The sequence below is a fragment of the Salarias fasciatus genome, chromosome 11, assembly GCF_902148845.1.
Source record: "Salarias fasciatus chromosome 11, fSalaFa1.1, whole genome shotgun sequence".
Lineage (NCBI taxonomy): Eukaryota > Metazoa > Chordata > Actinopteri > Blenniiformes > Blenniidae > Salarias > Salarias fasciatus.
The window spans coordinates 17,860,721-17,871,394 of NC_043755.1; the positions used below are offsets into that span (position 1 = coordinate 17,860,721).

A 10,674-nucleotide genomic window follows, 5' to 3' on the forward strand; every position below is an offset into this window, starting at 1 on the left:
GTCAAACACGCGCAGACTTGTTTTTTTTTCCCAATTTCACGCAAATGTAAGTACTGTGCTCAATGCAATGATTTCATTGTTAATATTAAGCTTTTGTTTCATTTATTAACCTTGAAATAATATATTTATATCAAGCAATGTGTATTTTTTAATAATGAAACTGGTTGTCAAACCGTTTTATGTCCAAACTTTGTAACTAATTAAGAGAAACAGTGATGGGTTGAGTGTGTGTGGTGTCCGCCAGGACAGATCAGGTCAGGTCAGGAGGGGCTGAGCAGGATTACATGTCCGTTTTGTAACCAGCCCACTTGTAGTTTCATCCCTCAGCAAAGTAGGTAAAAGGGCTGCAGAGCACCAGCTGGTCATGCACACTTCACATGTTGTGTCATGTCTTCTCTCTGTTCTGAACTTCTTTCAACCGAGGTTGATTGATTACAGCCAGATCAATGGATTCAGTGTGTGTACAAAGAAAACAAAACTTTGAGGTTTTTATTTAAATTTTTGAGAGAATTTTCAAGTCTTAATACAAAAGGGCCACAGTCTTGCATGCATTTAATGTCCCTTGCACAAAAACACACTTGATGATGATGGAAATCAGGTGTGTAACAGCAGGGAAACATTGTATGGAGTACTGTAGCCCTCAAGGACTGGGACTGAGATGTAGTGTTCTTACAAGTTGTTAATATTGTACTGTCCTTTCCTGTGGTTTGATTAGAGTTGCAGTATGGAAGCTGAAGAGCAACGCTCAGCCATGTCGGATGTCCACAGAGAGCTGAAGGCTGCCTCCATGGCTGCGGGTGACATGGAAGCTGCAGAAGCTCTGATCTCCATGAAGAAGCCCTGGAAGTCTGGAAACGTCAAGTCGGGACACTTCAGGCCCCTGACTCCCTCCTCTGACTGCTCAGAGGATGACTTGGTGGCCCCCTCCTCAGTTTTGCTACAATACTCTCCTCTGGTAAGTTTTAAAAAAAAAAAAAAAAAAGAAAGAAAAAAGGTGCCACTGTGGAAACATTTTATTGTTTTTTGGATCAGGGACAATAGAAGGGTTTGGTTTAACCACTATAGAGTCCTTTTATGCAATTCTTATAATTTCTCATTAAGGATTAGACATGGTTACCAACAATACTCAAGCACACTGTTTGTTGTTTCAGCACTGAATCACTTCTTAATTGCAACTACGAGTAAAATGTGCAGAGAAACTCTTCCCCTGAGGAAAGATCCATGATGTTCACACCAAATTCTGACCTTACCATCTGAATGTTTGTGGTCTCCTGTTACTGAAGACCATCAACTTCAAGTTGATCTGATGCATAATTTGCTTGTAACAAGCAGCTGTTGGAGTTACTGTAGCTTTTCTGTCTACTGGAAGCAGTCTCACCACTCACCTCAGACATCCTCACCCAGAGGACTGCTGCATACAGGACGTTTCCTTTTGCCAGATCTGTACACCCTAGAGATGGTTGTGCATGAAAACAATAGAGCAGCAGTTTCTGAACTCCTCAGACTACCCCATTGGGCAGTACCTACCAGGTCACAGATCAAAGTCACTGATATCATCTTTCTTACCGTTCTCATGCTCAGTTTGAACTACAGCAGCTCACCTTGACCATGTCTATACGCCTAAATATATAGTTTCTGAAATGTGTTTTGCTAATTCTAGCTAATATGAAATAACAATAAGTTGAACAGGTGTGTCTAATCATGTAACCAGTGAGTATACTCTCATTGTGGTACAGCCGTTATCTCTACTTCCATCAGGATTCTTCAGTAGATACAGAATCATGCTTTTTGTTTTGGGACAAATAATAATTGATGGCTTGCTTTTCTTTTCAGTGCATGACCCCACCACATAGCCCACCCTACTTAGAGTCCACTTACCCTCCCTCACTGCAGAAAGTCCCACCTCCAGTAGTCCCATCTGCACAGCAGCCCACTGCTGTTCCTCTGCAGAGATTCCAGTGCACCAGCGTCATCCGCCACACCGCCGATGGACTGTGCTCCTTCGACAGAGTTATCTGTACGGAAGAGGGACTTGCTTGTGTTCACACCGGAGAATCCAGAAGAGATCTGACCTCTCAAAATGGACTAACTGATAGAGACTTGAGTAAGAAATTGGCTGAATCCAGTCAGGCCCAGATATACAGCGATGCTTTAAGTCTGAATAAGAAGTCAAGGTTTCAGTCCAGTCAAGGAGGTGTGGCTCAGGGCCTTCCTGTACCGGTCTGCTGCCAGCTTCTTCCCATATCTTCTCCATCTCCCATGGCTGTGCAAAGTCCTTCCTCACCCTCCGGGAAACTGCAACCCCCCTCTGTCACCGCCACTGTGCACAGACCTCTACAAACACAGCACAAGCAAGAACACGCTGCGATCCAACCGCAAACGGCCTCTCCTGCTCAGATCTTCATCGTCAACGGTCCGGTGGCGAAAGGCCCCGTGATGGTTGTGATCCCCCCGCCGTCGGTTCCTACGCTGTACGTCCAGCCAGCACACGTCACCTCCGGCGGCACCAGGTTAGCCGCCATCGCTCCCGCGCCTCGTCGCGGTTCTGAGGAGCCGAGAATCTCCCCGCCGAAGACGGAAGTGTGCCGTGTTCGCAGCCACGTTTGTCCTCATGAGGACTGCAAAAAGACCTACTTCAAGAGCTCCCATCTCAAGGCACACATGAGAACCCATACAGGTGAGACGCTGCAGATTTTAATGCACCATTGCTTGTTCATACAGAACACAGTCAGTTTAACTTGTAATATTACAATCTGCATCAATGTAGCACTGTTGCCTGACAAGAAGGAAGTTCACATCTAGATGGTTTCCCTTCAATCTCCTGTGTGGAGTTTGATGTTTGCATAATGCTTTCAAATCCATTAAATTTTGAATCGAGGTTCTAGATGAGACATCGAATATTTGCACATACTGATATTTTGCATCTGCAGTTTTCTTTTTGGTTGAATTGTGTATAACGCAGGTCCAAACTGTTATTCCTGGACTAGTAAAGACCTTTGTCCTGGAACATTTGCTCATTGTCCTTCTGAATGTGGACACACAGTCCTTCACACCTTTTAGTTTTAAGAAGAGCTGCCTTGCAGAAGACAGCAGAGGATCAAAAATCTGCCTTGACATACGATAATTTATATTTCCCTTCTGCATCTCGATGCACTTTCCTTTATATATCCTGTATTTTTATTTTAAAGAGAAAATCAAGAAATGATTTGAGTTCTGATTTGAGTATCCAAAAAAAAAATGCTGATTTCTTTGTTTACTTATGTTACTTTGTGTTTGTAATGCAGGTGAGAAACCTTTCAAATGTAAGTGGGAGGGCTGCGAGAGGCGCTTCACCCGCTCAGACGAGCTGTCCCGCCACCGGCGAACGCACACGGGGGAGAAGAAGTTCGCCTGTCCCATGTGCCTCAGCCGCTTCATGCGCAGCGACCACCTGGCCAAGCACACCCGGCGACACCTGGCGGGGAGGAGGGCCAACTGCTGGATGTTCGGGGTCAGCCCAGCCGCCAGCCTCACCGCCTTCACGGCCCTCACTCCCACATCAGCCAGTTCACCATGAGGGGGGAGAAAATGGGGAAAAAAACTGTCTGGAGAATCATCTGTTCCTCCGATTCTCAAAGAAATGTGTCAAATCACAATTGTGTGATACGCCAATGCCGCAATCGATTGTAGACGGAAATGAAAGTGTTACTGAAACTTGTTTTTTTTTTACTGTCACTGTATCACTTTAAGCTGAGCAGTTACTCTGATGTGTACATCTCATTCGGAAAGTCAGCTTCATACTTTACCACAACTGTTTACTGTTCAGTGTTAGTCGACCAAAAGAGTTTTGAACATTGTGCCACTTTTGTTACATCTGAAAATCTGTTTGTTTTGTAAAGTGTTTTGCACAATTTGCTGTTTTCATGCGGAGAACAGAATTTTTTTTTTTTATTAAACTTGAAAGTGGCTGCTTTACTTATTTGAGTGTTTTAGTAGAACAGTGAGTTACATCCCTGCTGCTGAGTCACCTCAGGTTTACAAGTCTGAACCATAGTGGTTCAAATGTGGGGTTTAGAGGGCTGCCCTTTCCTGGGATGACTTGTTCTCCTTTAGGTTTTGAGAAAAAATAAAGAATGAATCCTGTCTTTTTAGAGTTTAATAAATTTGCAGTAGCTTAATAAAGATAATTGAAAGTTTCAACTCAAGGAGAAAACTGTTACAGTATAAAAAACGTACCTAAAATTTCAAATTAAACATGTAAACTGCATATTTTTTTTACTGTATTTGGATCCTGACAGCTGTAAATATCTTGTGAAGAATAGAAGAATTAGAGATGAAGTGCATGCTGCACTACAAACCCCTGCAGTAGTTTATCCCTCATTTAAAGTAGCAGAAATATTGACTTTTCCAATTTGCCAACAAAAAGGTTTTAACTGTATGATGTCAAGACATACAAAACAGTATAATTTCAGATTTAACTAAAATTTATTGAAACTAAAAAAAACAAAAAACAAAAAAAAAACCCCAGAACATTGTGATTTCCATTCCAGTCATTGAGGTGTTTATTTCTCTTCAGTTTGATGAGCAGTTACATTTAACAGGCAAACGCCTGATAATTTATCATGCCTTGAACATAGATCGGGAGACAATTTCACAAATATGGTACATGCTATGCAAGACTTTTAACAGTCAGGAAACATAGATCTTGAAAATATTCCTAAATGGATACAATATAAATATAAGGAAATAAAAAAAGTAACCAATCTAACCTTATGAACAATTCATCCAATTTGTTTTAATGAAAAAAAACAAAAAAGCCAATCGTCATGGTCCGATTCGTTATCCATCAACACTTCCTGTGTTCCACCTGCAGCTACGTGCTGACTCATGAAGCCACTCTGCTTTCTCCTGCCCGAGGAAAAAACACACAGCCACCTTCAACTTGACGCAGAGATCATTATCCAGGCAGGAAAGTCAAGGGACTCTTCACACTGATGAGACATGCTTTATTCACGACATCGGAAAGATGTGTAAATGGACCTTCACGTTTGCAGCAAAGTTGCACTGCAAGCTCCTGCTTTTAAAACACTGACAAGGACAATGGATAATAATAAATGCAATAACTGAGTGAAGCTCCTGGAACACACACACAAAAAAATTACAACCAATTAAAACCATAAATACAGATTTTGTAGCAAAGTTATCAACAAAACGTCAGGAGTGTGTTTCTGCCGCTTCACACAGGGACACATATCTTACTTTACAAGACTGGCAACAGCAATGGAGATATATATAATACATCTGTCAAATAGAATCACTGAAAATCATTATCGCTCTAGTGTAGGAGTGTAAACTGTGGTTTTAATTAGGGCAAAGCAAAGAGAAGAATGCATCGTTCTCTTCCAGACTCATCCATTTTGTTGCATACTACATTAAATCTACTTTTCAGATTCCAGGTCTAGTCACATACTACAGCTGAACGTCGGGGTTTTATTACATTAATCCAATCTGGTCCCAGCGATTTCAAGCTCTTTCTGCACAGTCGGTATACTTCATCCCGGTGGAATGTCGACCAGAGGAAGCTAGCAGCAGAAAAACAGGCGAGAGAAGCTGAAAGCCCTCCTGGAGAGATGACGGCTAAGCTGGGAGAGACAGTGCCGCCTCTGTTTGGCAGGAACTGAGAAAGTAAGGGACCAGTGAGAAGTTCTTGAGGGTTGCCTCTTGGGTCACACCGGTGTCCTGCATCTCAAACCTGGGAAAGAGAGACGCCAGTTAAAAACAGAAAACTAAATCTGAAGCTTTTATGGTCCTTAAATACTGCACTGCTGAGATGCTCACAAGTCCCTGGAGGAGATGACGAAGTATACGGGAGGAGGAGACGAGTCCGAGGAGCTGCCCAGCGGCTGACCCAGACTGTAAGCCCCGGCGTGTGCGAACACGAGCCAGTCTCCCACGCTGAGCTCGGGTAGCAGACAGTGCTCCACCACCTGATCCAGGTCGTCTCCAGAGGGACCCCACAGACTGCTGCTGAACACCGGAGCATCCAGGAGAGTGCTCTGCCAACACACCGTCCAAACGTCATTATCTGGTCCTAACATGAGAAAAATGCTTTTGCACAAAAAACATATAAATATTTGAAGACCCGGCGAGGACATTTAAAATCCACCTTGTGAACGGAGGGAGCAGCGATCACCGCCTCAGACAGTTTGCTGGCGAAGCATCCATAAACCCCCTCGTTCATGCAGTACTGAAACTCCGGCTCCTCGTTGGGGGACGGATCATCTGTTCAGAAAGGTGACATTATTTTTATTATTCCCGCCACGTTGCTGATTTACAGAATGATAGATGTAGCAATGCAGAGTCCTAGAACGTTGTCACCCATCACTATTTTCACAAACTCTCACTGGCTCCAAAAAACAAATGTCTTAGATGTTTGGATTTCAGGTACTGTTCTATATAAAGAGTGCAGCTCTTTAGCAAGACTTTGCACTCCTCTTATTAATTAAGCATTCATCTATTTATAACGCTGTCGCTGCAGAGCTTAGCAACTAAATCTCTCAAATACATGCAAAGTAACGGTATATCTGAGTAGCAACGTGTTGAACTGGAATCCGATCTGAACATATCCTTCAGTGCGTATCACATGTACTGACCGTGGTTCTGGTCCTGGCGATCGCGGGCCAACACCTCCTTAGAAATGACGTTGGCTGCCAGGGTGAAAGCAGAGCTCACAAAGAAGCTTCCAGGCTCAGCGATGATGCTTACACCAGTGGAGGAGGGGAAGTATAGGTCCACCATGGACATGACCGCATTGTTTATCTAGAGAGAGAACAGGAAGCTTTAAAATCACAAACACTAATTACATAAACCATATCTTCAAATATAAATAGCATTTTCACTTCAGTTCACTCAAAAGGCTTCAATCAAACTTCTGAATTCATCATCAATGCTCTGCTGCTTCAGTTCCTCTCTAGAAAGAGGTGGAGACGGAATATAATAGTGCCACCTGGTGGATAAAGGATTTCTTTCCTTTGCTGAAAGAAAACAATTAAAGAAGACCGAAAGAAAGGTAATGCTGCTGATATGATTGTACAAAAGTATATATGATAGAGTTTTGCTCTCTGCATTGCAACTCATCTGTCATAAAAGCTTAAAGAAGGAAACCAACCAGTTCAAGCTGGGTCTCAGAGCCACTGAATCCACCTCCAATATCCAAGATTTTCATGTTGAAGCCAATTTCCTCCTGCAAGAGACAAAAACACAACTATTTAACCAAGGTCCTCGCTTTTCTATAACTATAAATACAACAGTGCGTTCCAACTTACTCCCATATCGAAGACACAGCGAGCGTCAGAGATGGCGTGAACGTACACCTGGTCGTCCTCGCAGGGACGGGAAATGTGAGATCTGCAGAAGCAGGAAGGTTAACGGTCAAACCCACGACTTCAAAGGTTCACAATGACTGCGTGTGTGTTTCTGTGTGTTTGTGTGTGTGCCTCACCTGACACCAACCACCTGCACGCCCAGTTCCTTGGCACTCTCGAGGAGGCGCCTGCAGTCCTTGAGGGAGCAGCCGAAAGTCATGCTCATCTCATCGTCCGGGTTCGACGCTTCGGTCGACACCTGTAGCAGCAGCCTGCGTGAACACAGAGCCAGGTTAGTGTGTTACCGAGAATTTAAATATTCCACAAAGTGTTTGTGAACAAAGCGCAGTTAGCCAATTATCCTACACTGAGAGCCTAGTGTTCCCTCAGGTAAAAATAATTTAGAAGGATTGAGGATAAATTACCCAGATGTTCCCATCATACCCGAATAAACTGAAACAGCGACCAACTTACTTGGCATTGGGGTGGCAGCGAGAAATCTTGCGGAGTTCTGCTTCATTATCGCACACCAGGAGGTCGATGCCGTTCTTAGCAGCGTATTTAATCTGGGAGACCTGTTTGCAGACGCCGCTGTATAAGATGTCTTCAGAGGGGATACCGTGGCTCTGCACCAGCTCAAGTTCAAACTGAAACACCAGAACAGAGGTTCTCTCATTGAAAATGCTAAAAAAAAGAAAAAAAAAATCCTTTCTGTCACAGGAACCCAACATGTTAACCCTAATAGGAATGTAGTGAAAGAGTACCTTGTTGGTGCATATGAAGCCGGTGCCAAGGGCAGCAAGAACCTCAATCACAGCTGGGCTGCTGTTACATCGAACAGCGTAGTAAGGTCGAATCTGCGGCATATAGGTTCGCCAGCGAACATGTTGCCTCATTATGACTCCCAGGTCAGCCACAAAAAATGCATTCTTCTCAGCCTGGAAAAGAAGACAGACATGTAGATGTGTCACAAAATGCACAGAAAAACACTTTATACACCGGACAAAAAGTTCCACATTCCAGTACTGTGAGAACCTTACACCATCCAACTGTGAAACACTTCAGAATATTTTCAGATTTCACAATATAGCGCTACAGTAAGAAAAAGAAGTTGATCAGTTTGCTACTTTGTGAAGCCGTACCAGTGTTTGTTCATAAATGTGACTGTCGATCACATCACAGAGGGCCGTGCCGCCCTCCAGCAGCCCGACAGAATACTGCGGTTCGTCGGCGATTCCTTTCATCCTCTCAACCCTTCTCTTCGAGTCCGACAGGCATAAAGATTGTGACTAGTCCAAAGTGGTCTTGCTCACTCCCACTCGAGCCCCTGGGGTCCTTATGCAACAAACTGTGCAGAGAAGAAAAAAAAGAAAAGTTGACATGAACAACAGAATCCAGGCGGCAAAACATTTCAAGAATGTCTGAAAGGTGCATAATCTGTCATGCAGTTCAGCTTTGAGGTGGTTTGTTCAGTCGCTGCAGTTAAAAATCTTTCTGATGAAGTCCACAGTCAATGAGCAGACAGAGCAGGTTACAGGGTGGCTTTGTGGAAGAGCCCATTCTTCCAAAAAGCCTCTGTGAAAACACAGAGTCTGGGGCACAGAGTTCATTTATTTTACCATCAATTACTCCCAACAATCAGCAATAATCCCTGAACTGGTGACCCATAAAGGTTCCCTTGATGGCATTACCCAAAGGTACAGCAGTGACGCCGTCTGTCGTCACAAACATCACTACAACACAGCAGTGAGACACAGAAGTCTGGCAAAGAGATGATTTAATTATTCTCCAGAGTTTTGACTCCTTCTGCAGGATAACAGATCACGGGAAAAAAAACTCTGGTTATAGATGCACAGAGGAATAGCTTGACAATACTTTCTTTTTAAAACTCAACCAAAACTTTATGTAAGTGTAAAAATGGTTAACTATGTGATTTGCGTCATCACCTTCAGGAACAAATGGATGATGTTAATGTTTCTGTGTACCCTCAATTCATACAGTCTAATGTGCAGTGAACTAAACCACAAAAAAAATGTATTATTTACTATGGCTATAGGAAATCTTTCAGCGAGAGTAGATAGAACAGATGACAGCAGACCGACTGACACTGTTCTGTTAGTTGATACAAGTGCTGGAAATAGATCTGAAACAGTCGATCTAAAATAACTACAGACCATTTGTGATTTATCTGGGACAGGATGCAAGAGTTTCAGCGTTTGATGACTGCCACTGGCACCAACATGCTGAAAAGACATGCATACGTTCTTTAACCCACAGCTGTTCCACTCACATGGATGAGTCCGGGGATGAACTCGTCCACTATCAGCTAGGATCCCAAGGCGGCTCGGCGTTAAAGTCAAATGGCTCCCGGTATAGAGCTGCCCCTAGATCCTCTGGGTAGTTATTGCACACCTGTAGAGGGGCAGGAGGACAAGGCAGAGGAATTAGTCATCAAAATGGAACGAGTAATATAACGAGAAAACACTTTCCACTCCATAAACCAAAATAATCAGACAATGCATTGAAATGAAGCCAGGAGTTCAAAAATAGTATAGAAACCAATACGTTCATGAGATAATTAAGACTACACAAAAGATTCTCAGACAAAGTACATTCCTATTATACAATTTGATGAATCATCAAATAAAATTATCACAAAGAAATTATATGTACAATGCATCACACACACTTAGCAGATGCAGCATTAAGTTTTTATGTATAATTGATTCACTTTTGAAGCTGATCTTTCAATATGATGTAATATACATTTAATGACCACATATGTAATTGCACGATTACGTAAAACCTACAACACTCCTGCAACAACCACAACATCCATAACCTTTCTCCTTTGTTATTGTCGCCATGTCGCCAACACTGATAAACGACATTAGCATACATAGCATTACTCGGCGTGTCTATAGCATGACCAATTTCACTCCTACTTTTCAACAACTGTATTTGTCACAGTAACTTAGTGTTAACTATTACATACCAAGCATTTAGGTCGCATTGATAAGTAGATATGAGGTTGTCCGGTGAATTAAGCCGATAACATGCTAACGGCAGCGGCAGGCTAACGGCAGCTAGCGATACTTACGTCCACTGAAAACCCGGCCGAGGGGACAGAGCGCTTTTTCTTTTTCGGCGGAATTTTTAAAGAGTTGTGGGGTTGCTAAGAGAGAAAACAACAACTGCCATAGATCGGGGGGCAGGCGATCGTGGTTCGGCGTCCCGACGATTCTAGCAGATTTCAGTAAAACGAAGGACCGAGCTGCGGAGGTCGAGCGAAGCGGCGGAGAAGCGACGTGAAGGTGCAGAAGTTCCGACG

The 10,674-nt window shown here is 43.2% G+C and overlaps 2 protein-coding genes across 3 annotated transcripts; one reads left to right on the forward strand and one right to left on the reverse strand.

The window, feature by feature from the left end:
• LOC115396871 (Krueppel-like factor 10) lies at window positions 1-3,951 on the forward strand. 2 transcript variants are annotated; one of them, XM_030102939.1, is made up of 4 exons: window positions 1-46; window positions 716-955; window positions 1,834-2,677; window positions 3,285-3,951. In XM_030102939.1, the coding sequence occupies exons 2-4, from the start codon at window positions 725-727 to the stop codon at window positions 3,554-3,556; spliced, it is 1,347 nt and encodes a 448-aa protein (XP_029958799.1). In that variant the 5' UTR covers window positions 1-46; window positions 716-724; the 3' UTR covers window positions 3,557-3,951. The 2 variants fall into 2 exon arrangements, with proteins under 2 accessions (XP_029958799.1, XP_029958800.1); XM_030102940.1 differs by lacking the exon at window positions 1-46 and having other exon boundaries at window positions 708-955.
• Window positions 3,952-4,968: 1,017 nt separating this feature from the next.
• On the reverse strand, window positions 4,969-9,755 carry LOC115396771 (antizyme inhibitor 1). The gene is made up of 11 exons (XM_030102789.1): window positions 9,634-9,755; window positions 8,486-8,691; window positions 8,108-8,281; window positions 7,818-7,990; window positions 7,481-7,615; window positions 7,305-7,386; window positions 7,148-7,222; window positions 6,633-6,798; window positions 6,146-6,261; window positions 5,818-6,035; window positions 4,969-5,731 (listed from the first exon to the last, which is right to left on the reverse strand). The coding sequence occupies exons 2-11, from the start codon at window positions 8,585-8,587 to the stop codon at window positions 5,617-5,619; spliced, it is 1,356 nt and encodes a 451-aa protein (XP_029958649.1). The 5' UTR covers window positions 8,588-8,691; window positions 9,634-9,755; the 3' UTR covers window positions 4,969-5,616.
• Between the last annotated feature and the right edge of the window lie 919 nt (window positions 9,756-10,674).

Coding starts and splice junctions, on each gene's coding strand:
- LOC115396871 (XM_030102939.1), top strand. CDS start 725: ATGGAAGCTGAAGAGCAACGCTCAGCCATGTCGGATGTCCACAGAGAG. Junction 956..1,833: donor TGCTACAATACTCTCCTCTG/GTAAGTTTTAAA, acceptor TTTTCTTTTCAG/TGCATGACCCCACCACATAG. Junction 2,678..3,284: donor ACACATGAGAACCCATACAG/GTGAGACGCTGC, acceptor TTTGTAATGCAG/GTGAGAAACCTTTCAAATGT.
- LOC115396771 (XM_030102789.1), bottom strand. CDS start 8,587: ATGAAAGGAATCGCCGACGAACCGCAGTATTCTGTCGGGCTGCTGGAG. Junction 7,223..7,304: donor GCTGTGTCTTCGATATGGGA/GTAAGTTGGAAC, acceptor TGTCTCTTGCAG/GAGGAAATTGGCTTCAACAT. Junction 6,799..7,147: donor CTGAGACCCAGCTTGAACTG/GTTGGTTTCCTT, acceptor TTCTCTCTCTAG/ATAAACAATGCGGTCATGTC.